Below are 23,056 nucleotides of genomic sequence, written 5' to 3'. Positions count from 1 at the left end.
GGAAGTCAAGTCCCTCTGTTTGATACCAATTATCTTGGAACAGATGTGAACAATGCTATTCAAACTATTCCTATCATGGACAGATTACGAAACAAGCAAGCAAACAAACAAGATAAAAGACTGGTAGAAACGGGCTAAAATTTCTTGGCTGACTCAAAAACTAACTTCCGCAAAAGGTACATTCTCTGCTGGCCACGTTTGACAATGTGTTCAGTGTTCAGAGTCCATTTAAACTGGCAATCAAAAGCAGTTCTCAGTTTCATACGCTTAAACAGTGCGGTCAGTCTGTCTCTATCTCCATAACTCTTTTTATAACCAATTGCTTGTTTGGTTGCTTTTATTCTTAAATTTATTCTTAAATTTAAATATTTATAAAGTCACATGTCAAAAAAATCTTTGTTGTGATTAGTATATATGTATTGGTGATCACTGTCGCGTACCGCGGTCGGGCGTCGCAAGACTCGCTCTCTCGCAGACACAGTCGATCGCAATCACACAGACTTCCACGTGCCCGCCGCGAGCAGCGAAGCAAATCATTCCTCGGGTGAAAAGTACAAAGTAAACAAACATGAACAGAGTCAATATCCTGACCAAAAAAAAAAAAAAAAATTCCCATCATACACAAACATTTAGATACATCCTCCAGTCAAACGAAGGGTCAAGCGCGACACTGAATGTTCACTATAACACAGCATATCCACCTCACTGAACGTCACCACGTCCACGTTACTGCAACTGCCGGTTCGATCCCAGGCTTCCAACACATAGTCTCCTTAGAACTGTGGATTACCCGCTCTTGGTACGTAATGCCAACCCCCCCCACCCTCCCAGCCTACATATCTTACGTCAGTACCAGTGACGTCAGACCTTGCGACGAGCAAGCGACGCGCGATAATCACAAACTGTCTTTAGAACATTTCTACACATACAGTCGCTTGCGGTTGTTGAGTCAGCGGAATGTGGAGTTTTTATCTTTGTGCTCCTGCTTCTTGGAGGTTGTGGTGCCCATGGTAAGCGGTGGTTGTGATGTACATTAAGAAAACACAAAACACTTACAGTACACAGGCAGAAATATTTCTGTCAGGAACAAAATTGGGGGTGAGGGAAAAACAGAAAAGATAGATAATGAATGTAAGACTTATTTTTAATTGATTTTGTTTTTTGGTGGAAGTTTATTGTGTATACATTGAAGATACCTGATGCGGCTACACACTCCAATGTCTATGTCATCCTCTATGTTAGGAGGGGAACGTCTGAAGCTATACGCGTGAACAGTAAATGGAACGATGTGGAAGAAGCAAATTTTAACATATTCGTCGGTGTGTTTTATTTCACATTCCCAAGATCTCCTTTATATCTCTTGTAGAGATAACCTCCTCCATCTCTATAATGTTTAATGTTTATTGATAATGTTTTGTAAATGTGCAAAAAGCAAAACACGCGAATCCAACTTATCAAAAATGCTTCGAACACGAGGGAAACAGGCACACAGACGTCTGAGGTGGGAGAGACTGTTAGACGCTGCACACGACACTAATATCCGCCCCGCATGCTGGGGTCGTGTGCAGCGGTGTAGTGTGCGATTCCTCGTATCTCAAATCTTGCTCTCATCTCAAAGCAAAATATCGCTCGCTCGGCGGCTCGTATCTCAAAACACTCGTATGTTAGGGCACTCGTATGTCGAGGTACCACTGTATATACATATAAATATATATGTCTAAGACTGCGCCCTAGAGCTTTAAGGGTAGCCACGCTGTCAGTCCTGTATTTTTCCATACTGGGCCATAATATTTTGACACGACTGTACGATGATAGAAGGCATAGTTGTAGTCGACATGGCTCAACATTACAACAATATTTCTCCGATATTTATTTCATTTAAGTGGACACATTTCTTTAATCACATCACAGCATTTACGGTCACTGCGGTAAATATCACAACTGATTACCACGGACATCATTGTTTACTATTCAGATTAAAATAAATTTTGAAAATTTAATAAAATTTATAGTTCATTTGTTAAATTTAATCTATTCTTAACAAAGACTTACACATGCGGGAAGTCCCCCAAGAAATTTGCAGTTAAAGACTACTTTGCCTAAACCTAATGGCAGCAGGCAGACAATATTTCCAATGGCACCTGACACACCGACTGTTATTTTACTTGCTTATCACTTTAGTAATATTACATCCTTTAGGATAAAGACAAACAAGTTCACTGCTTTGTATTAGGCTTTACAAGAAAATTTCTTAGAATTCATTCGAAAAATCCTTTTTTATGCAAGTTTGTCATGTTTGTACTTTTCTGCAAATTTAAATCTCAATGATACAGAAAAGAGAATTCTCATCGTGTCTAAAGACATTAAATATCTTATTGCTTATGATTTCTGAGTGTGATTACACATTTGTCGCTAAGCTCGTATCTCCCATACCTATACCAGGTTTTTCTGCGTTTCTGTTGCTCACAGATTGTGGTTGAGGGAAGTACACACAAGAGATTTTGGTGCGACTGCTGGTTATCATATAAAGAAGGATATCAGAGGGAACTGCAACCTGATGTCCCATGCTCCAGTCAAGTAGTGCGACAGTTTCATTTGATGGATGTAAATATAGTTTTAATTATAAGGCTTATAAGCCAATAATTTCAGTTTACATTATTTGGAAACTATGAAAAGAATACGTTGATTGTGAAAATGGTATTTTATGTGTTTGTTTAATTGTTTAATTGTAGGTAACACAACTATAGAATTTCACCATCATCAGGTGTTATGTCTTGAGACAGCTCATGCCCATGACTTCCTGTGCAAGAAGTGCCCAATATGTAATCTGGTATGTTGTATGGGTTAAGGATTAGGCATTTTAAGAAATATTTAAACACAGTTGCTGTATTCTGCAAACAAAAACACCCACAAAAGTTTATTACACTTGATTTGTACATAATATTTTCACATGGTTGCAATTTAAGTTTTTGAAAATATGCCTAATCTGTGCACATCAATTTCCCCAACGTTTTGATATAAAGAGAATTTATCAACATTGTCTAATGCCTACTGATAATTTTAGGCCATGTCTTTCAAAAACATATCTTCTATTTCATGAGGAATTAATAGATGTGATTAGTGATCTTCACTCAGATATCGATTCGAAATCTGGTGAAGACGATGAAGAGGAAGAAGACTTTTTTCCTTTTGCTACATTTTTGAACCAAGAACGGTGTAACCTTCTAATTCTGTTTTTAGCAATGTACTTTTTTTTTTATAGTATGCATACAAGACACATTCACACCGTGCATCCAGTTGCTTTCACCCACAGAAACAAGCCTTTTAATATATTTTATATGCCACTCTGGAGCAAGGCACGAGCTTATTCTTAAGTAAATTGCTGTGGCACAATATATGTCTAGAGAATATCATTTGAGAAAAGAATTGTACATAACAGTATACTACCTTCTCGTTGCTCATTCTCCTAAGTTTGAAGTGATGGTAGTAAATAAAACAGGGAAACAAACACAGTTTTTGCTTTGAGGAAAATTAAGTGAAAAGAATTTTCACTCTTATATCATGTTATTTACTTACATCATCATCATCATCATCATCATCATCATCATCATCATCATCATCATCATCATCATCATCATCATCATCATCATCATCATCATCATCATCATTAAAGGCTACTTAAAAGTCTACATTTCTACTTAAAAGACCCAAGAACGGCCTGTAGCATGCACAGAGCAGCTGGCTAATAATTTATTCCATTAAATAATATAAAAAACCCAAATATCAACGCACGACATAGTTACAAAAATTTAGGAAAGTTAAAAATTTAGTAAACAATCTGGTTTAAAGAAAGCAATGCAAATAAAAAAGAGGGATTAACAATTCAGAAAATTTAGAGACAAATAACCTTGATTCTAATGCCAAGTGCAGAATAGTCAAAATATAAAGGCAAAGAGATTTTCTTGAAAGTGAGAATTACGTTGATACCTGCCATTATCGATGAGAGGCAGTAGCGGTGTAGTCTCTCATTGGACGATCTGTTCAGTCTCTGTCGACCTCGACCTCACCCACCCTTCACATATCGATGAAGAACCGCCTTTGATTTTGGTGCTTCTGATTGTAGACACGTCAACAGTTTTAAGACTTTAAATGCGAGAAATTTTTTCGTCTTATTTTTTACCATCTGCCAGGTCATGCTATTGAGATTGTCGTACTTTTCAACATGGGTTTACTTTGGCTTTTACTCTTCTTTGATTGCATACATATTTTTTCTTCTGATGTAATTTTGGCATATAAATAGTTAAGCATTTACTATTTTTGATAGGCGCGTGTGAGTAATCTGACCAAGTGATTGAACTGGTCCTTAAGCAGACAGCTTTTTCAGTAGCACAGATCAATCAGTTACTAATATTTTCAGGCTTTCAATCTGATTGCTGGTCTCGATCACGTTTGTATCACGTGCATAATCAAGGTCGAGGTCCAAAATTTTGAGACCTTCAATCGTAATAGGAAGCACCTGACCTCTTGGAAAAGGAAATATGACCCCTTACAGTGAAACACGTGGTTCCAAATGAAAAAGGATGCCCAGAACCGGGTCCGATGGCGGGTGTAGTTGCAGCCCTATGCTAAGAGGAAGAAAAAAAGGAGAAAGGAGATAAAATAAGACAAAATAAGAAGAAGGAAGAAGAACGAGGAAAAACGAAGGACGAAGAAAAGAAGGTGAAAGAAAAGAAGGATGAGGAGAAACAAAGGAAGAAGGAAAAAAGGTTAAATGAAGGAAGGAAGAAAGAAAGAAGAAGGAAAGGATAGAAGAAAAGAGAAGAAGAAGGGACTAGCGGACAAAAGGAAGGAAAGGAAGAATGGAAGAAAGAAAGGAAGAAAAAGAATTAAGAAAGAAGATAGAAATGAGAAAAAAGAAGGATGAAGGAAGAATGAAGGAAGAAAGTAGTAAAACTCATTAGAGAGAGCAAGATATCCTAGGTTGTCAACCTGTCGATATTCATGCAGATCATCAATCAATTGAAGGGATTCTCAAGGCTTGTGATAAGGCTGTGGCGACGGTCAAACGTTTCAAAACTATATTTAGTTACAATTACAGAGCACGAGAGCAATGCAGGAGAAATAAAGGATTTGTTTCTCACTTAATTACCACTTATTAGTACCATTTCGGTTGCCGATGTTTATAAAAATCGAAAAAAAATCCAGCGAAATCGACCCTTGTGTCCTTCCGCCGAGTAACCACGATAGATTCCCGAGATGATCAAGCAGACGAACCTGCGTGTGACGTCAGTCAGTAACGTACAGGAAGTGTCTGTGATCATTGTGACGTCAGTCAGTGACGTACAGGAAGTGTCTGTGATCATTGCGAGGGTTTAAATTCGTTATCGGTAGTGTTTTGTGAGTTAATTTAGGTTTTGAAATGAACTTTTCAACGGACAGTTTTAAAAATTATAGAAAACAGTCTCTCACTTAGTTATCAGTCTTGGTCTATGTCATAAGGTCACGTGACAACGAGATTTCGTCTAAGTAAACGAAAGAATCCTATGTAATTTCTCTTCCTAAACACAACATGCCACAAAGTCTTCAACTTTTTCCATATGAACAGACGCGAAAATAGACAAGATTAAAGTGGATCCTCTTCTTTACGAGATTCAAAGCAGTTTTATTTTGCCTATAGAATCCCTTTAAGTTGAATTTCCCAGTAGTATGTCAACAATTTACAGAAGTTCTTACCTCCTGACTCTCGGCTGCTGACGATGACATATCTGATGTATTAGCTATCAGGTAACACCACTGAAGGTTCATTAATAGTATTGTCTGTCTTTTTAGGCTAAAGTAAACTGTGTTTTGCTCTCACTATTTTGCTTTTTTCGTGTGTAAGCATGATTTGTTTCTGCTACACGTTATTGTGATTTTAATACATATATATATATAAACATATATATATAAGGCCATACACGTGAATGAGCAGTATGACGATGCGTGATTCTTGTCTTAGTTTGTAATCTTGTGCGACTCTCTTGTTGTGTCCGTGTGTAGTTAGTTGTAGCTTCAGGATGTAATCTTGCGTCTGATTGGCTGTCTGGCCGCCAGAGACTGAATGTCGCAAGGACATGGAAGGGAAGAAAATTGGAGCACGTACGAGACAAAAATAAAGTTCTATATCTGGTTTTCCGCTATTTTGAAGTAAAAAAGACAAAGGATTGGCTGTGGAATGGCAAAAGAGAGAGAACAGTATGTGTTAGCGCGCATAAAAAAGTTTGTTTAGAGAAAAGAGTAAGATTTTAGGCATGTTTGTTATTTATTTTTGACATAATATACTTTTACAAACTTTTAATCAACACCTACAATAAAATGTATAATGTACAAACAGATTATAAAGCAATCTCCGCTTATTATGTTGTAATAAACACAATAATAGTGAGACTTTAGGAGGATTGTGTAAACACAGAAAACAGTAAATCAGCGTTGAATCGTTCCGCTAAGGTCGCTGGTGTAATTCGCGTTGTTTATTTCCTTGGACTGTATTGTTCTTATATAAATCTTAAAAGTTGGTATCGAAAAACCCAACAAAATTTAGAGTCGAGGAACGTCAACGTTTGCCAAAAGTTTATTGCACATTTATATGATTAACTTAAACATTTCGAGGTATTAGTGCAGGGGAGACAATCACCCGTAGGAGAGACCTTTACAGATGTTATCACCATGCCCGAGTCCGCTGAAAAGTAAAACAACAGGGTAGCAGTGTTGTGTATCGGCAGTTTCCTGTATAATGTTAAAAAAGTCAAATTAATTTACATGTTAAAGGAGAATAATGAAAGGTAACAATCCTTGTAAAAGTGAGAGACTTCTTCCCCTTCTTACAAAATGACTTTTTCTTGCAAGGCTTTCTATTTGTGTGTGTGTGTGTGAGATTATAGATACAAGTCAAGAAAGAACAGTTTTTTTCTCGGAAGAATAAACACTATGCACATTGCAGGAATACTAGTCATGTGATCTTTATATGGCACAAGACGAGTTTCACATGTTGTGGTAACTTTGTCTTAAAGTTTTGCAACACCTTTTTTTTTTAAGTGGTCTTTTTGTGTGTAGTATGTAAATTCTAATCATCATGAAAACATGTAAAGAGATTATGTGGAATGATTAGATATGGTGCTGTGGTATTGAAATATGGGTGGCCTGTTCTGTGATGTGAGGTTTAGTTTGAATCTCATTAACAGTTTGACTTTGTGTATTGTAAAATTTGAAACATTTTCTTTCATAATAATACTATTACTAATAAAAATAAAAATAATAATGCCATCTCCTTTATCGTCTAGACCAGACCTGGGCAAACGCCGGCCCGCGGGCCGGATCCGGCCCGCCTCCTGTCTCTGACCGGCCCGGCCGCTGGCGAAGGGATAGTATATATACTATATATACAGTATGGGGTTAAACTGAGTTAACTATATTAGTCCGGCCCTCTAAAACCATCCCAGTTTCTCATGCGGCCCCTTGGGAAAATTAATTGCCCACCCCTGGTCTAGACCAACTGTACATGCTAGTGGGCGAGAGAAAAATTGCAGGCTATCATTATAGAGAAAGGTTCACACTAGACTAGATGATTAATTCCAAACACTGTCCTGATAAGCATAGGAGCTTCTGCCGAACCTCTGATGCCGAACAACAAGACTCGGGTGGCAAGGCGTGAGTGACTTGGACAGGTATGTCAGGAACATCCTGAAGACAATAAATTGCAAAATAAAGGTATTCTATTAATTAATTTTTCGATTCTGATCTTTAAAATAGAGCACCCCTCCCAGTTGTCGTCACTTAACTGTACATCATTTCAATAAAAATTATGCATCAAACGTTTTACATAATATTTCCCATTTCTATTCCTGTATGAAAATGTACTTTGAAAAAACCACAAAATACTAATTACAAATCTTTTTTCTACGAAACACACACACACACAAAGCCATAAAGACACACGTTCTAACCTATTTGGACAAATTTTTCTCTAGCACGACAGAACTTTGCCTAACAATGCAGGTAATGTGCATGTAATGTGTGTCAGATAAAATTAAATTTATTAGATACTGCCATACACATTCATATCTGCAAAAAAATTAAAATATCATGTAAAAAGGAGTATAAGAGACTGTATAAGGATCAAGAAAGATTTAAAAAAAAACCTAAAATATGTCAGTTTCATAAAGTCTCTTTGAAGGTGTAATTTTAAACACTTACCTGTTACTGGTCTTTCTTCTAACAGATGGTAAAATAGCGTTGGTCACATCAATAGAGAAATAATGAAAAACGGAAAGTCGCACTGCTGACGGCAACAAAACGCAAAGCATTTGGCAACTGTTGTGTAAATATGTCATGGTCAAAGTGTTACACACTTACTTATTTGTGTAGACAGAGGAAAACGTGTTTGTAATGCTATTATACAACTCATTTAAAAATACTCTTTTGCACTAGCTTCTGGACAATGAGGGTAAATATCAACCTTGAACACCGAGGGTGAGGTGGTAAGATGAGGTCAGCGGAAGTCTGTCGTCATCATCAACGGTTTCAGTGACGACGGTACAGGTGTATACACCGCTGTGTGTCACGTGGTCTGCCGCTAGGATCCGTAACTCCCCAGTCGTGCTGTTCACTCTTCCTGACCACGTGATGGACGCGGGGCGAGGGTTCCTGTCAGCTTTACACCACAGGGTTACGTTGTGTCCAGGGTTTAACTCAGAAAGACTTGACAAGGGCTGTTGTTCCCCGGTGTTGTTAGTCCATGTTATTGTAATCAACGGCTTATCTGTTAATTTAAAAAAAGGATATTAGTAGCTGCTTACGTCGTAATTAGCAACATGAATGTGAAATAGTAGGAGGTTGAAATACAGTGCGTAACCCAGCAATAGGAGAATAATAAGTTTTTAAAATTGTTTCCTCGACATAAATTTGTTTTTTTTTACAAAAATATTCTTGCTAGGTATCAAGTTATAACGTTCTTCATTTTTACTTTCTTATACAATATGGTTGTATATAATAGGATCAATGTGTTGCCATGTTTCGTTGAGTTCCATTAAACAACAAATAAAACAATATGCAAATAAAAAGTAGAAACACTTTTTTTCTTTTTTCGGCTTTTTCTGTTTCATTTTATGAGACTTTTTAGCTATTTTTGTGAACAGTGTTCCTAGGTAAATAACTTTATATTTAAGTTAATCATTATTATAGACTCTACATGCAAGGATTACGCCCTGTCGGTAAGAAGACTGTCACAAACCTGCTGTGTATTTTGTTTAAATGTTGTTGTTTTTTATTTAGTTAGGGAGGGGATAGGGAGAAGTAATTGAAAAGGGAAGGTGGTAAAACACATATTAGTGGGCTGTCAGTGTCAACAGCCTGAGGCGTGCCGCGCCATACAGGGATGGCCGGCCGGTCTTTGTGTTAATTAAGTTCTGTTGATAGGTTGTTGGTGGTTACTTTGAACAAAGGAAAGAGTGTGATAGTGTTTTGGATGTGTGTGGTTTGATTGGGTTTTTTTTTTCCTTGACGGGAGCGGGGAGAAGGAACAGTCTCTTTGGTGTTGTCAGTGCGTCCGGAGCGGACGGCTTTTGTTTGTAACCAGTCTTGACGGACTGTGTGTTGTTGTACAAATCCTGACCAGATTTGTATTGTGCTATACAAGCCCTGACCAGACTTGGGAGTGACCAGATTTGTATTATGTGTACAAGTCCTGACCAGACTTGGATTGTGTGTACAAGTCCTGAACCGACTTGAAGTACCATACTTGTTTGTACTTTTGTTAGCATTGAACCTGTTGAGATTTTACTTTTGGATTTACTTTTGGATTTTCTTGTGGATTTTCTTGTGATTTTCTTTGCGATATAACTTCAAGAAGAAGTGGAAACTTTGTGTACTTTTCATGTGGATATAGGGTGTATTTTAGAAGCGGAAACATTGTGCTGTTTCAAGTGGAGACTTTGAGAGGAACTGTGCAAGAAGAGTGAATACTTTTGAAATTGTTGGAAGAAACGTGTGTTCGAACTGTGGGGTTGGGGAATTATTAATTGTTTTGTATTGTGTTTCTTATTTTGATTTTTATATTATATTATATTTTTAAAATTTAAATTGTTGTCTGTGTTTTGATTTATTTATGTTCCTCGTGTGAAAGGCGTTGTACAGTGCAGGTGACAAAGACAACACTTGAGGTGCTATCAGAGGGTACTCACAGTAAACGTTTAACACAAAAAGTCCACTCTGTAGGCGTTCTCCAGGACCAGGGGCACCGTCAGGATACAAGGCTTCACAAAATACTTCACGCCCATTGTACTCTCTCTTCAGATTATCGTAGAACAGACGATTTCCTCGAGAAGGACCATCACCTTTGCCTGACCATGTGTATTCAAGTACCCGTATGTACTTTCGTGGTTTTACACACATTAGAATTCCCTTTGTTCCTTCCATAAAAGGGTACTTTTCGGTCTCAGAAACTATATAAAGTGTGTCATCTGTGACAAATAACACACAATCCACAAATATAAAATTTCCATTCTTAAATAGTTAAATAAATTCTTAAATACTTAAATAAATTCTTAAATACTTAATTATTCTTAAATAATTCAAAATTATTTAACAGGTAATGGTGTCGTGTGAAAAATATTCCATTTGATAACGATTAACCGTAAGAGTAAATAATTAATTAAACAAGAAACAAGTTATTTATTGTCAAGATACATTTTTACCCCTTTTACATTTTTTATTAAAAATTGACTGAAAGTTCTTTAAAATAACAGTAAATTATATAAGAAGATTGACAAGCACAAAACCGGACATACAATACCCTTAAATTCAAAACAAACACGCACAGGATATAGGGGCATACGTACAGGGCATAACATACTGACGGGGGGAAAAACTATACGGGACACTAGATGGTGTGAAGATAAGCAGTTCCTAGCGGTATTTTTTTTCTTTATACTAAGTACACAAAAATAATTAGGTTGGAATGTTTCATAAGTTTATGGGAGATAAAAAAACAATTAAATATAATCATGTATGAATTAACTATATAGAGGGGTAAAATAAAGTAAGTTTACACATACTAAACGTTAACAAAGGTAACTATCAGGAACGCGCTTTTATAGATCTCTTACTTACTCTCTCACAACACGCACGCGTCCCCTTGCGTATTCTTATAAACATACAGTGGAACCTCGGTTAGCGAACGCCTCGGATAACGAATATTTCGGTTAACGAACAGCCACGTGAACCACACGTGACCGACCAGCATGTCATCATTTGCGCACGAGACACAGTTACGATCAGTCGTTCCTTATCTGTGCGCATCCTTCTTATTTAGTGATTTTTATCCTTTATTTTAGTAAGATAATCCGCAATCATGGCTCCAAAGAAGATTAAGAGCAATTAATAGTAGTGAGGTAATGACAAGGAAGCGGCCAACAACTGAATTGAAAAAGGAAATGATTTTAAAGTATGAAGGTGGCATGCGTCTGTCGGATATGTGATGTCGTATTACCGAAGAGTTTTACAAAAAAGACAGAAGCAACAGACACTGGACAAGTTCATGGAGGGGGAATCAAAGCAGTAATCCAACCCCTTCCTCCCCACACCTGCTTCCAACCTCCGTCAAAACGACAAGTTTTCTGATGTTTAAATGCTTTCGTTAATGTTTTTATGTTTATTCAACTTCATTTATATTGTGTTATAACTGTTCTCATTAAAACAAATACCTATATAGCCTGTAACTTTAAAATATTAGCGAGTCAACAGGGGCTGGGAACCAATTAAATCTATTTCCTTTATTTCTTATGGAAAAAACTGTTTCGGATAACGAACATTTCGGATAACGAACAGCTTTCCAGAACGGATTAAGTTCGTTAACCGAGGTTCCACTGTATAGCACAAAGATTTGTCGTGGAAACAAAAATAACTTTAAATCAATCAACATCAACTAAATAAATACATATAGTCAGTTGATCTTCCACACAGCGATCTGCAACTCCAACAGTTATCTTACAGATCTTCCACACAGCGATCTGCAACTCTAACAGTTCTCTTACTGTCACTGAGACGGCATACACATGTCCATTTCTATATACTTCAATCTGTCATATGTTTTTGGAATAAATTCATTAGAGTCTTAGTTACTCACACTTGACTGATATCCACACACACAAACGACTTGAGGCAACCACATACACGTTCCGCTGCTTATTAATAACAGGTGCTGACTCGGCAGACACCTACAGACGACTCAAAATATATTTGCTGGGGATCAACACATGACCCAGGCACCACAAATATACTCCCGGCACCACAAATATACTCCAGGGGATCACACAGATAAACTTGCAGGGATCGATACACACACAATATCCCAAGCGAACACCACACACACGTTACGTCCGCCTTTCTTCCCTGCTCACAGCCGTCTGCTCTCTTCTTGCGTCTCTCTACAATTTGCGTCATAAAATGACGTCGGGTTCTGACGCGAAACCGCGACGCATCCAACACACTCTTAAAAGCAAGGCAATAATCTTTAACCAGAGATCTGTAGGGACAGGATTGGTATCTTCGCGTTCCTCGCGCCGAAGCAGCATTGCGCATGTCAGACCCGAGTACCGGCATCCGAAACATCCGGTGACAGCGTTTTGTGGTGCAGTGTTTGGTAATGAACCCTTGCTCGATTTTTTTAACAAAAGTGAAAAAGCAGTCATGCTTGGTGCTAATTGTGCTGTATATGGATGCAGTGCATGCAAAGGAAGGAACCGGGGCCTGTCATTTTTTTCCATTCGGCAACGAAAAAAACAAAATTCCGAATGGGAACAGGCTCTTATTCATTCTGTTAACAGATGCGACAAGAGTTTTAACATTGAAAGGGCGACTATATGCTCTCGGCATTTTGCCCCAGAATGTATCATCACAACAGGTACGTGTGCATTTTCTTACGTTTTTTTTTTTTTATATTACGATAGTAATTGTTGAAACAAATGCCTGTTCACTCGACTGTGGACTATGTGTGACTGGCTATTTTAATGTGTGTTGGCAGTGTCCTGTGTAAAATTGACGCTATCACTTCCCCATTTTGCAAAAATTATCACGTTTAATATATTGGACAAGTAATGTGTATAGCTGACAAAGCATGCTTCAGATTTTTTGCATAGTATTCCATATGATTTCTGGAACATTTATTGGAGTGAATTGTAGCCATGCAATCAGACAAAATGTATTGTTGACGACACTGAGGGGACATAAGGCCTAAGCTATTTAAGCCTGACCATACTACTACTACTGCTGCTATTGTTAAGATGCATTATTTATTTGGTATGTTTTTTATTGATCAGTTTGAGTTTAGAAGTGTATGAATCCATATATATGATATGCAGTACTGTGACTTTGCAAATTGTTCCTTATTTAAGCATAATTACCAATGAATTTCACTCAACTACAACACTCCGTAAGATTTTCCTTACTTCAGGAAAGATGAATATATAGTCTAACAAAATTTTACTTGCTATTTTTTATTATTTTCTCTGTTGTTGTCAGCTGTTGGAAAACGTTCATTGGTACCAGGCAGCCTGCCAACCTTACTAATACCACCAAGAAGTGTAGAAACTCCAAAGTCTCAACCTAGGAAACCTCCAGTCAGTAGAAACCAAGATTTAGCATGAGAAGTTTTAGGTGTGGGGATGGAGGAGGGGCAAGAAATAATGTGTTTCAGGAGTCTCTGTTTACAGCCAATTCTAATTTATAATTTTTTTCTGGGGTAATCATAAAGCAGCTGAAAAACTATTCAGTATGCTCCAGCTTGAATATGCTAAAAATAATAATCATAATTATGATGTGTAAGTGTAGTCTATGTATATCATAAAACGCCTGCTGTGTAAATACCACACAAACTTAACCACCACAATCTGATTTTTTCCCCCTCATTTCTTACCAACAATTGTTCCTGTTTTTACACCACCATCATTAGTTATCATCTTCACGTCAGTTTAATATCTCTCATCACAATAACAACCTCAGTTGTCACTCATCACTCATTTCTAATAATAGTTCTGCTCATCATCCAGCATTGCTCATCTCATGACTTTCAAATTTTGTGTGCTTGTTTCAACCGTTTTCTGGTTCCCTTTTCTCTCTTTTCCTTTTTTGAACGCCGATAAAAGTCATCCATAAATGTCTTGCACTTGTGGTCTTGAAATAAATGTATATCACATCCTTAAGGACTTTCTCTTTTTTTATTTTCTTGGGTGCACACTGAGTAGAGATTATCATAAAATTTTTTTGAAACTGTTGAAATAGAACATTCCTGGAGGTAGGCCTGAAAGGATATTGCTGAAGAAGAAAATCCACTGAACATTGCTCTAAAAGTAATTTCGAGTTCTGCAAACAAAAGTTCTATATTTGGATGAAGTGTCACAAGCCCTCCTCTGTCTAGTAAAGATGTTAAGCTTAAAGTGCTTTCAGAACTGTTAGCTGAAAGTGACTCTAATATAGTCAAGATTTCCTGTTTTTTCCTCTTGGTCCTTAAGTCTGTAAGTTTTTTTCTTGATTTTTTGCAAAACTGCTCCTCCAATGTAATGAGTAATGTTCTTTTCTATATCATTAAGTGATTGATTTCCTTTTTCTGTGTATTTGATTTCTGTCTTGAAAAATTTGTCAAAAACAGTACTAATCATAATATTCAAAGCTTCAAAACAGAGCCATGGTGAGACAGCTGAAGTGACCATCTCATCAAGTGACCGAAGGTTGTCTTGATCTTTCATTGCCATGTGGAATTTTGTCCACACTTTTTCCTTGCTGCTGTTCTTGAAACAGGTCTTTGGCAGTTCAAAACATCTTTCCAGGAACTGCATTCGAGACACAAGTTCTAGTCCTAAGAAAATATACAAAGGATTTCTGTTTATACATGAGAATAGCGTGTGTCACAATTATACTTGAACACAAGCAACGGCTATTTTTAAATTACCTGAAATTGAACTGGTAAAGACAAAAGTATTCACCCCACACTTTGCCACGACACATTCTGCCACTAAAAAGTATATTTTTTATGCAATGATATAATAAAAATAATAAAAAGTAGCATAGAAACCTACTGTCAACACTCCTGCAAGCTTTATGTACCTCTGTAGGCATGCAGTTATCAGCAATCAGTTTCTCACAGACTTGGTCTACCAAATCAATGTTCACCTGAACGTTTTTGAAAAAAAATTAACAAACTAAACAGGCCTGAGTACCTTTACCAGGTGCAACATTCTATATACAACTTCCACAAAAATGCAAATTAAAAGATAAATAAGTAATGATTCTACTTCAGACATTTGGAAAAAAAAACTGCATGCAATCACACAGAAAATGATACAAATATTAGAACGTGCGTCGTAATATTTAACAGACTTAGCTTTTTTTGTGCACTTACTTTGATATTTTTGTCATGTGGTATCTTTCCACAAACATCATTCTCAGAATCAACGAATAGATCTTCTTCCACATCCTGCGATAGAAATAGATTAAATATGAGAACAAAATCAACACGAAGCATTGTTCCCTAGAAACAGCGATTTAAAAAAAATTATAACAGTTATCAGAATGCTGGCTTTTTAACTACTACCATAATCGGTGGTTACTGTGGTAAACAGCATCATACTAAATCCTTCATTTACATACTTAATCGGTTTCCTATCACGCACAAAATTATTAAATCAACCTTTTCTTTCAAGAATAGACGAAGAAGCATAGTCTAAATATTTTACAAAAACTCTTTCATTTATAAGACTTCAGTTATACCTGCAAAATCTGGTCAAGACTGTCTATCGTGTCGTGATCGCCGCAACCGGAAGTATTTTCTGCACGGCTTTTCCCGAGCAGACGATAACGGCGCTTCGCAACAGGCACACTGTTGGCGCGCGCTGGGAGATACCAATCCTGTCCCTACAGATCTCTGCTTTAACAAAACGAAAGACAGGGGCAACAACCTCCTGTCCCTAATAAACTGGTCCCTGACAGTAACACAATCTTACCTTTGCTGCAAACCACGCCAACGTCCTCAGAATAACAATCCATACTTTTATTCCAGCCACACTCAAAAAGACTGTTTTCGTTACCATCACAAAAAAACCCAGCTTCCAGTAAAGGGATTTTGTTTACTCCAAACACCGAGCCGTCTACCAGTGCTGCACCATTTCTAGTTGGAAAAGGTTCTATTAACACAACTGTCTGTGGGTATTGCATAACATCTTTAAAAAATACATAAAATTAATAGAAAGAGGTTTTTTTTAGCAATAGCTAAATTGAGTTTTTTATCATCATCATCATCAACAGCAACATCATCATCATCATCATCATCATCATCATCATCATCATCATCATCATCATCATTAATATCATCATTATCATTATACTAATAAATCATGAAGTACTAGGAGGATAAAGAAAATACAGTTCAGACACGTTTTCGTTGCATTCTGCAATCCCAACGCATTTTTATTAAATAAATACAAGAAATATAAAGTATTGGAATGTCATTGACAATTTGACGGTGATCCAACTACCATGATAATGTATCTTTACGTCTGTGTTAAATGTCTGTATGAGTATGTATACCTGCCCTTGTGAGCAAAAGAAAAATTTGTGTCTTGGGTCTCCTCCACAGACAATAAAGTCTGATTTGATTTGATTTGATTAATAATAAAAGTATATTCTACCCTCTATTATATATCCCAGCCTGCAAAACTAGTGGGCCAGTAGTGGGCCCCACTTGTGTATGTAGTGAGGCCCACTATTACCCCGCTACTTTTGCAGGCTGGGATATTTAAGATATATACATAATAAAATAATAATAATAAAATCACTAATGTTAAAAGGATATGTTACACTCTATGGTATATTTAATATTGTTGGTACCGACTTAATAGGTTGTTTCAAAACGAAAAAAGTTATCTCACGAGGTTAAATTGAGTTGTCTGCAGATGACTGCAGCAGTTTTCTCGTTGTTTACACACACTGTACTAAATTGTTTACTTCCAATCTCCACTTCTACACTCCCCATGTTACTGTCTGTACGGCGAGGTCCTGTCAGTCGCAGACCTGTAACAATGAGGTGAAAGGTCATCACGTCCATGTCGTCTGCTCCGTAGATGTTTGCTGGTCACAAACTCTAACAACAAGAGTTTAAATACTTTTAGGTTGTTCTTCTCATCGCTTCTCGTAAAGGTTGCATTTCACTATTTCGCACATGATCTTGTCAGAAAAGTGTAAAACATAATTTAATTAAGTTTAAGGCAATGTTTTACTTTTATGTTTACATTAGTTCTCTTAGGATGTAATGAGTTTAAGTTTTAGTATATTACAAGCTTTATTTTTCTCCTAAATTAAAAGAAAATTAGTCTTCATACATGTGCAGTCGGCGGACTTGTATAGTAAGCTATTTGCAATTATCGTTGAAAACAAATTTCTGTGACACATCGTAACAAAAAGTCGTGTTATGAGAATGTAATTCTGTTCTTTAAAACCGATATTTAAAGGCATTTTTTTTAGTAAGCACTAATTAATTGTCCTAAATGGTGACATCTATATTCACGTTTTATATATGCAGCTGAAGCTTTGGAAGACCTGCTTGACGTAGAAAAAAATCAAAAGGATATTTTACATTTGCTTGATACCTTGCCAATATTTAAAAAAATGTGTTCTAAAGTTCTTAAGAGCGAGTACAAAAATTACCCTTACATTAATAAGTTTAAACCTGTCATGACAAACAGCGGCACACGTCAAGAATATTCAGCAAACAATTTGTAACTTATTAACTCATCTTCAAAGTGGAAATGAATTACTTTCCCCTCTCCCCGATAGCTTCCTCTCACTTCTTCACTTTCCCCTTATCTTTTGTGTGGAAATGCACGATTATTTTTTTGTTTAAAAGTGTGTTGTATTATCTGGGTATTCGCATGTTTAGCACTTACTCATTCTCATTACCTACAATGTAAATCTTATGTACTTTAGCTCTAGTTACTGTAAATATATGCATACTTTCAGAGAAAAGATACTACAATGAAGACATACAAACTCTCTCAGAAATTAAAAGTTTTGTTTACTTACTAAAGCTTTTGAACTCATAAATGATACCGACATCCAGGCAGTTGGTTTTGTTAAGTTGTCCTATATCGCATTGTTGAAGATTTGTTTCCATTCCTTGACACTTTATACACCAAAATTGAAATCGTGAGCCATCGTTAAATAGAAGAGACTTGACAGCTGTTTGTCCAGTACTGTTAACAGACAGACAGTAGACATACATTTATATACAACCTCACGCATGCAGGTTGAATGTTTAAGTTGTACTACGGTCTTAGCGTTGCGAAGTGTTATAATCTCTACTAATCGTGTGGCCACAATTGGCTTTGACCTCCCCTTAACCACTAAGAAATCAGTCTCTCCCCAGCAAAAAAGTACAGTGGTACAAGAGCACTTGACCAGAATCTGTCTTGAAATATAATCATGTAATCTCGAGGGAAAAGTACAACACAACTACAACGGTACAATCATTTACAATTAAATATTAAATTAAAAGTGTATTACTAGTTTTACTTTCTTTGCTGCATAAGCTGTTAAATGGTCTTTTGGTGTTTGATTATTATTGTCAGTTATATCTAGTCTCCCATGTCATTCTAAAAGGCTAATTTAGAACATGCATACCACTCTCACACAACTTAATTGTCATCTGTTCCCTCTTCTAAGAGCTACAAACCTTTAAAAAATTAAAAAAAACAGTTAGTCAATCACGCTCATACTTAGATATCAATTCTTTCTTTAAATTCATCTATTAATAATGTTCACCTCTTTCGTGTTCTCTTAGGTGCTAAGTTTTTTGTTTAAAATAAGTATTACATAGGCGGTTTCTTCTTCTTCTTCTTCTTCTTCTTCTTCTTCTTCTTCTTCTTCTTCTTCTTCTTCTTCTTCTTCTTCTTCGTCGATCACTCAAATGGACACGCCTGCCTCCTGAACAAATGATGTTGTGCGCCGCAGGTCCACCAGGCTGCCGTGTAGCTTCCTCGATACTGGCGTCTCATCAGTCCAAATGCGGTGCCTGAGTTCTTCGTGCATAGGACATTCTTGCAGTAGATGTGCTGTTGTCTGACTGCCTGTCTGGCACGGGCACTGGTCTGTCTGGCCGATCCGGAGCTTGGTGTATAGGTGGTGATTGAGACGGTTGTGGCCTGTCCTCAGCCTGAAAATAATGACCTGCTCAGCCCTTGTAAGCAGGTAGTATGGGTCGTTTCGGTTGAAACGTGGGTGCTGCTGCAGCCACTTGTTGTGCTGTTTGGCCTTGATGATGGTTTTGACTTCACTGAAGGTGGTGGACCTGTCTTGCCGCTCTTTTGTGGATCCTTCCTTGGCAAGAGTGTCTGCGGCTTCGTTGCCAAAAACCCCACAGTGGGAGGGAATCCACTGTAAGACAACTGTGTAGTCTCCGCATAAGGAGGAGAGAGCAGTGGACAGGTCGTTCAGTTTCTTGTCTCTGGCAGTCTGTAAGGCCTGCAGAACAGACAGTGCATCTGTAAAGAAGACGACGTTGTTGGAGTTGTCTGGACTGTTCTCAACGTGGGTGGCACCGGTCTGAATGGCAACTGCTTCAGCCTTGAAGTTGGTGGAGTAGAGGCCGGTTGCGAGAGAAAGACGGTCTTCTCTTCCTCCTGGGTACCTGATGTAAATTCCGGCGCCACCATTTTTCACGGCTTGTTCGGCTGACCCGTCAGTGAACACGTGAGTCCACTGATCTTGTGGGAAGTTGTTGTGGATATACTCCATAGTACAGGACTTCTTCACAGCGTCTAGGGAGTCTTTCTTGCTGACACCAGGGATGCTGCAGTGAATCAGGGGGAAAGCAGTTTCATTCCATGCTGGGTTTGCCCGGCACAGGGGGATCTCTCTGAGGTCGTGTTCCAAGATGTCTCGGTGTTTTCGTTCAAGGATCCTAGCCTGGTGGATGAAACTTCCCCTTTTCAACTTTCCCTTCGTCGGCTGAGCCAGTCTGTTTCTCATGGGGTGATTTGGAAGTCTCTTGAACTTGGCGGCTTGGACGAGCATCTTTGTGTCACGTCGGTCCTCCAGTGATTCCAACCCTGTGATTGTCTCCAGTTCTTGTATGGGCGTAGACCTCATGGCTCCAGTGATGAGTCTGGCTGCTTGGTTCTGAACCTTGCTGACCTTCTCAAAGTTGGATTTTGCTGCTGTGCCCCATGCTGTCATGCCATACTCTAGGACTGGTCTGACCCTTCCGGTGTACAGCTTCTTGAGGATTCTGTCATCCGCGCCCCAGTTCGTGCCAGCCAACTTCTTCATAATTGCAAGTCGCACCTTGGCTCTGGCTTCGACCTTCTTGGTCTGAGGCTTCCATGTAAGTCTCTTGCCCCTCTCTTTGATTCTTACCTAAACACAGATATATGTGCACATTCATTCTTACTCATGTAGTTCATACTAACATTATGCCTTCTATATACCAGCTCTCTGTGGCTGTGCTTCTCTCAATCGCTATGTCTGTCCTTAGTTGGAAGAGAAGAGATTCTTCAGCTCACATGCGATTGTAGAGGGCAGAGACATTTTGTTATAAAACAGAGCGGCATGACCAGTATATCCTGTAGACCATCGTCTCACGTACGTTTTGATGATAGACAGTTAATAGTTTCCTCTTTAAAAGAATAATCCACCCTCCCCCAACTTCTAAGATCGCTGTGTATATAGTAGTGGGTCATCATGAAATGGTTGACATAGAATTGTTCATATTAGGGAAAGAAAAAACAAAAAGCAAAATACATAAAAAATTAGCTCCACCTTGATTTTAGGGACGTTTAGTCGATATTGTCAAAGAAATGGTAGCTTGTACCCACTATATTTTATGGTTTCGCTTGACAATCAATAGGTTTTCGTGAAAGGCTTGACAGAAAGTTGATCACATTCGAGAACAAAAACATCCACAAAGCAAAACATAAACAAAGCAAAAAACAAAAACAAAAACCACACAGAGTATTGAAGACACGAACTGTCAATCTTTAGTATTCGTTCGTAACCACTACGCTACAGACGCGTAGCTACCGGAACTCTCTAATGTAACCCACTTGTGGTTAAACATTGTCTGTGTTGGGCCCTCATTTATTTTACCTTTACCTGTCTTCAGTTTTAGGCCTTGAGTTATTTTGACTGACGCCATTAACTTTATGCAGCCCTTCATAGTGTTTAACAGTTGTTGAATTAGCCCCAGAGCACGTTTCATAGCTGGCAAAGAGTGAAGCGGAGAGTTTGCTTAGCAGGGAAGTGTGCAAGGTCGCTGACGTCACGCTTCCGAAGTTTTTCCCTTCAGTGAGACGTTAAGGAAAAACAATTCAGCATCCGGGACAGCAGGGTCACGTGTCCACGCGCTGACAGGCTAATGAGACCGCAGGATGGACGGGCAGACAGTAGGGAACTTTGACGTAGTTGCGGGCGTAGATGAAGAAGTTCAATGAAAGGGGTGATGAAGACGCAGACGAAGAAACAGAAAAGAAAAATAATATGACCCTATAGAGAGAGCAGTTCAGACAGTTCTCCATCATCAGGGGGCTCCCACTAAACTGCTCCAAGTCCCGCTCTTAGCAAATGTTTTCGTTCCAAGATAGGTGTGTGTGCTCGCGCGATCGTATATGCACATATTTTTACATACCATAGTCTTTATTCAGTGTAAGGAGTATGCTTATTTTCAATGTCTTTGACCTGTTCGTTTCTGATGTCGGACAGCACAACAGCAGTAGCCGTGGGGTCAGTCAAGTACGGAGCAGGCTCTGGTCCTATTCTGTTCGGTGACCTGCGGTGTGTGGGGAACGAAACCAGCCTGGCGCAGTGTAGACACTCGGGGCTCTACAGAGACAACTGTGAACACTGGGAGGATGTCGGCGTCATGTGCAACATTAGTAAGCAGACCAGTAATAATTAAATATTTACAGTTACTCCAGAATTTGATTTATTTTGTTAATAATTTATTTACAATGTTATTCAGAATGGCTCAACTCTCTTTTGATTACTGTATTTTGATGGATAAGATTCGAAATCAAGTACTTTTCAGAGTGTTTTAGACAAATAACATATTTTTATTATTGCTGCTTTTGTTATTGTTATTATCATTGTTGTTGTCATTATTATTATTACACTGTGCAACAACTTACAAAAGTTATATCAGAAATTAATTGATGAGATATATGAAACACTCTTATTACACGAATTAATTTAAATAAGATCGAGCTTGTCTAGCTTGCAAACTATTTCCTTTATTTAAGATTATGAAAAACTAGTGTCTAATGTTATATTGCTATTCGAGTGTTGCTGATGGTGATGACCTTGGAATCTTGACTACCTTGTTAAAGAAACATGATTTTCCCTCTTTAAGAACCAACAAAAGCCGCCCATGATATTCCGACTACTCTTTATTTTGACATTCATTGACTGCGATGTCTTAATGAAATCCTTCCCCTTGTTCATCGCAAACATCACTTTTGTTTACCAGGGACCAGTCTGTGGCTTTGTGTGCTTTAAATTATTTTAACCCCTTCGCCATTTACTTACTGCAGTGTGTGTTGAATGTTTGGGAGAATGGATGAGAACATCACATGGAGAAGTGTTAACCGTGACTTAAAGTATATGGTCAACCCTAGTAGATTTTTGGCGAGAACGAGGTAGAAAATTCAGGCCCAGAGCATGGATTTCAAAAAAAAAGAATTTCATTTGGCCTCATGTAAAAAAGTTGAAGTGTAAGAAAGGTGAAATAAAGAAGGTAAGAAGGTAAATACTGAACTGGCCGAAAGAGATGTGGCTTTGTATTTAGCCTCTCATTTACAGGGCAAAGCCTTGAATGTACTCAGCATTTCTTCTCTAGGGAAAATTAGTTGTGGGTTATTAAAAGATACTATTAACTTTCAGTATACTGAAGAAGCATACAGAGCAAAATTTAGAACTGTACGGCTTTTGGCCACAGAATCCATGACGACCTTTATGAAAAGAATGTCCAACCTAGGGAACAGAT

General features: G+C 37.9%; 2 protein-coding genes and 1 long non-coding RNA gene across 3 annotated transcripts in view; 1 reads left to right on the top strand and 2 right to left on the bottom strand.

Annotated features, from left to right (window-relative positions):
- The window catches only part of LOC112569474 (scavenger receptor cysteine-rich type 1 protein M160-like), a 109,035-nt gene that overhangs the window by 47,370 nt on the left and 38,609 nt on the right, over positions 1-23,056 (bottom strand). Inside the window, exon 9 of the mRNA XM_025247275.1 lies at positions 8,495-8,797. Coding sequence (XP_025103060.1) covers positions 8,495-8,797 — 303 coding nt within the window. The remainder of the gene's footprint in view (positions 1-8,494; positions 8,798-23,056) is intronic.
- LOC112569502 lies at positions 12,577-14,230 on the top strand. The gene is made up of 2 exons (XR_003100441.1): positions 12,577-12,937; positions 13,555-14,230. It is a non-coding gene; the product is annotated as an uncharacterized LOC112569502 (long non-coding RNA).
- LOC112569492 lies at positions 13,516-15,568 on the bottom strand. Its single transcript, XM_025247300.1, has 3 exons — positions 15,431-15,568; positions 15,108-15,201; positions 13,516-14,887 (listed from the first exon to the last, which is right to left on the bottom strand). The coding sequence occupies exons 1-3, from the start codon at positions 15,551-15,553 to the stop codon at positions 14,484-14,486; spliced, it is 621 nt and encodes a 206-aa protein (XP_025103085.1). The 5' UTR covers positions 15,554-15,568; the 3' UTR covers positions 13,516-14,483.

This window comes from Pomacea canaliculata, linkage group LG7, assembly GCF_003073045.1.
Source record: "Pomacea canaliculata isolate SZHN2017 linkage group LG7, ASM307304v1, whole genome shotgun sequence".
Taxonomy (NCBI): domain Eukaryota; kingdom Metazoa; phylum Mollusca; class Gastropoda; order Architaenioglossa; family Ampullariidae; genus Pomacea; species Pomacea canaliculata.
This window is presented reverse-complemented; position numbering and strand designations above follow the sequence as displayed.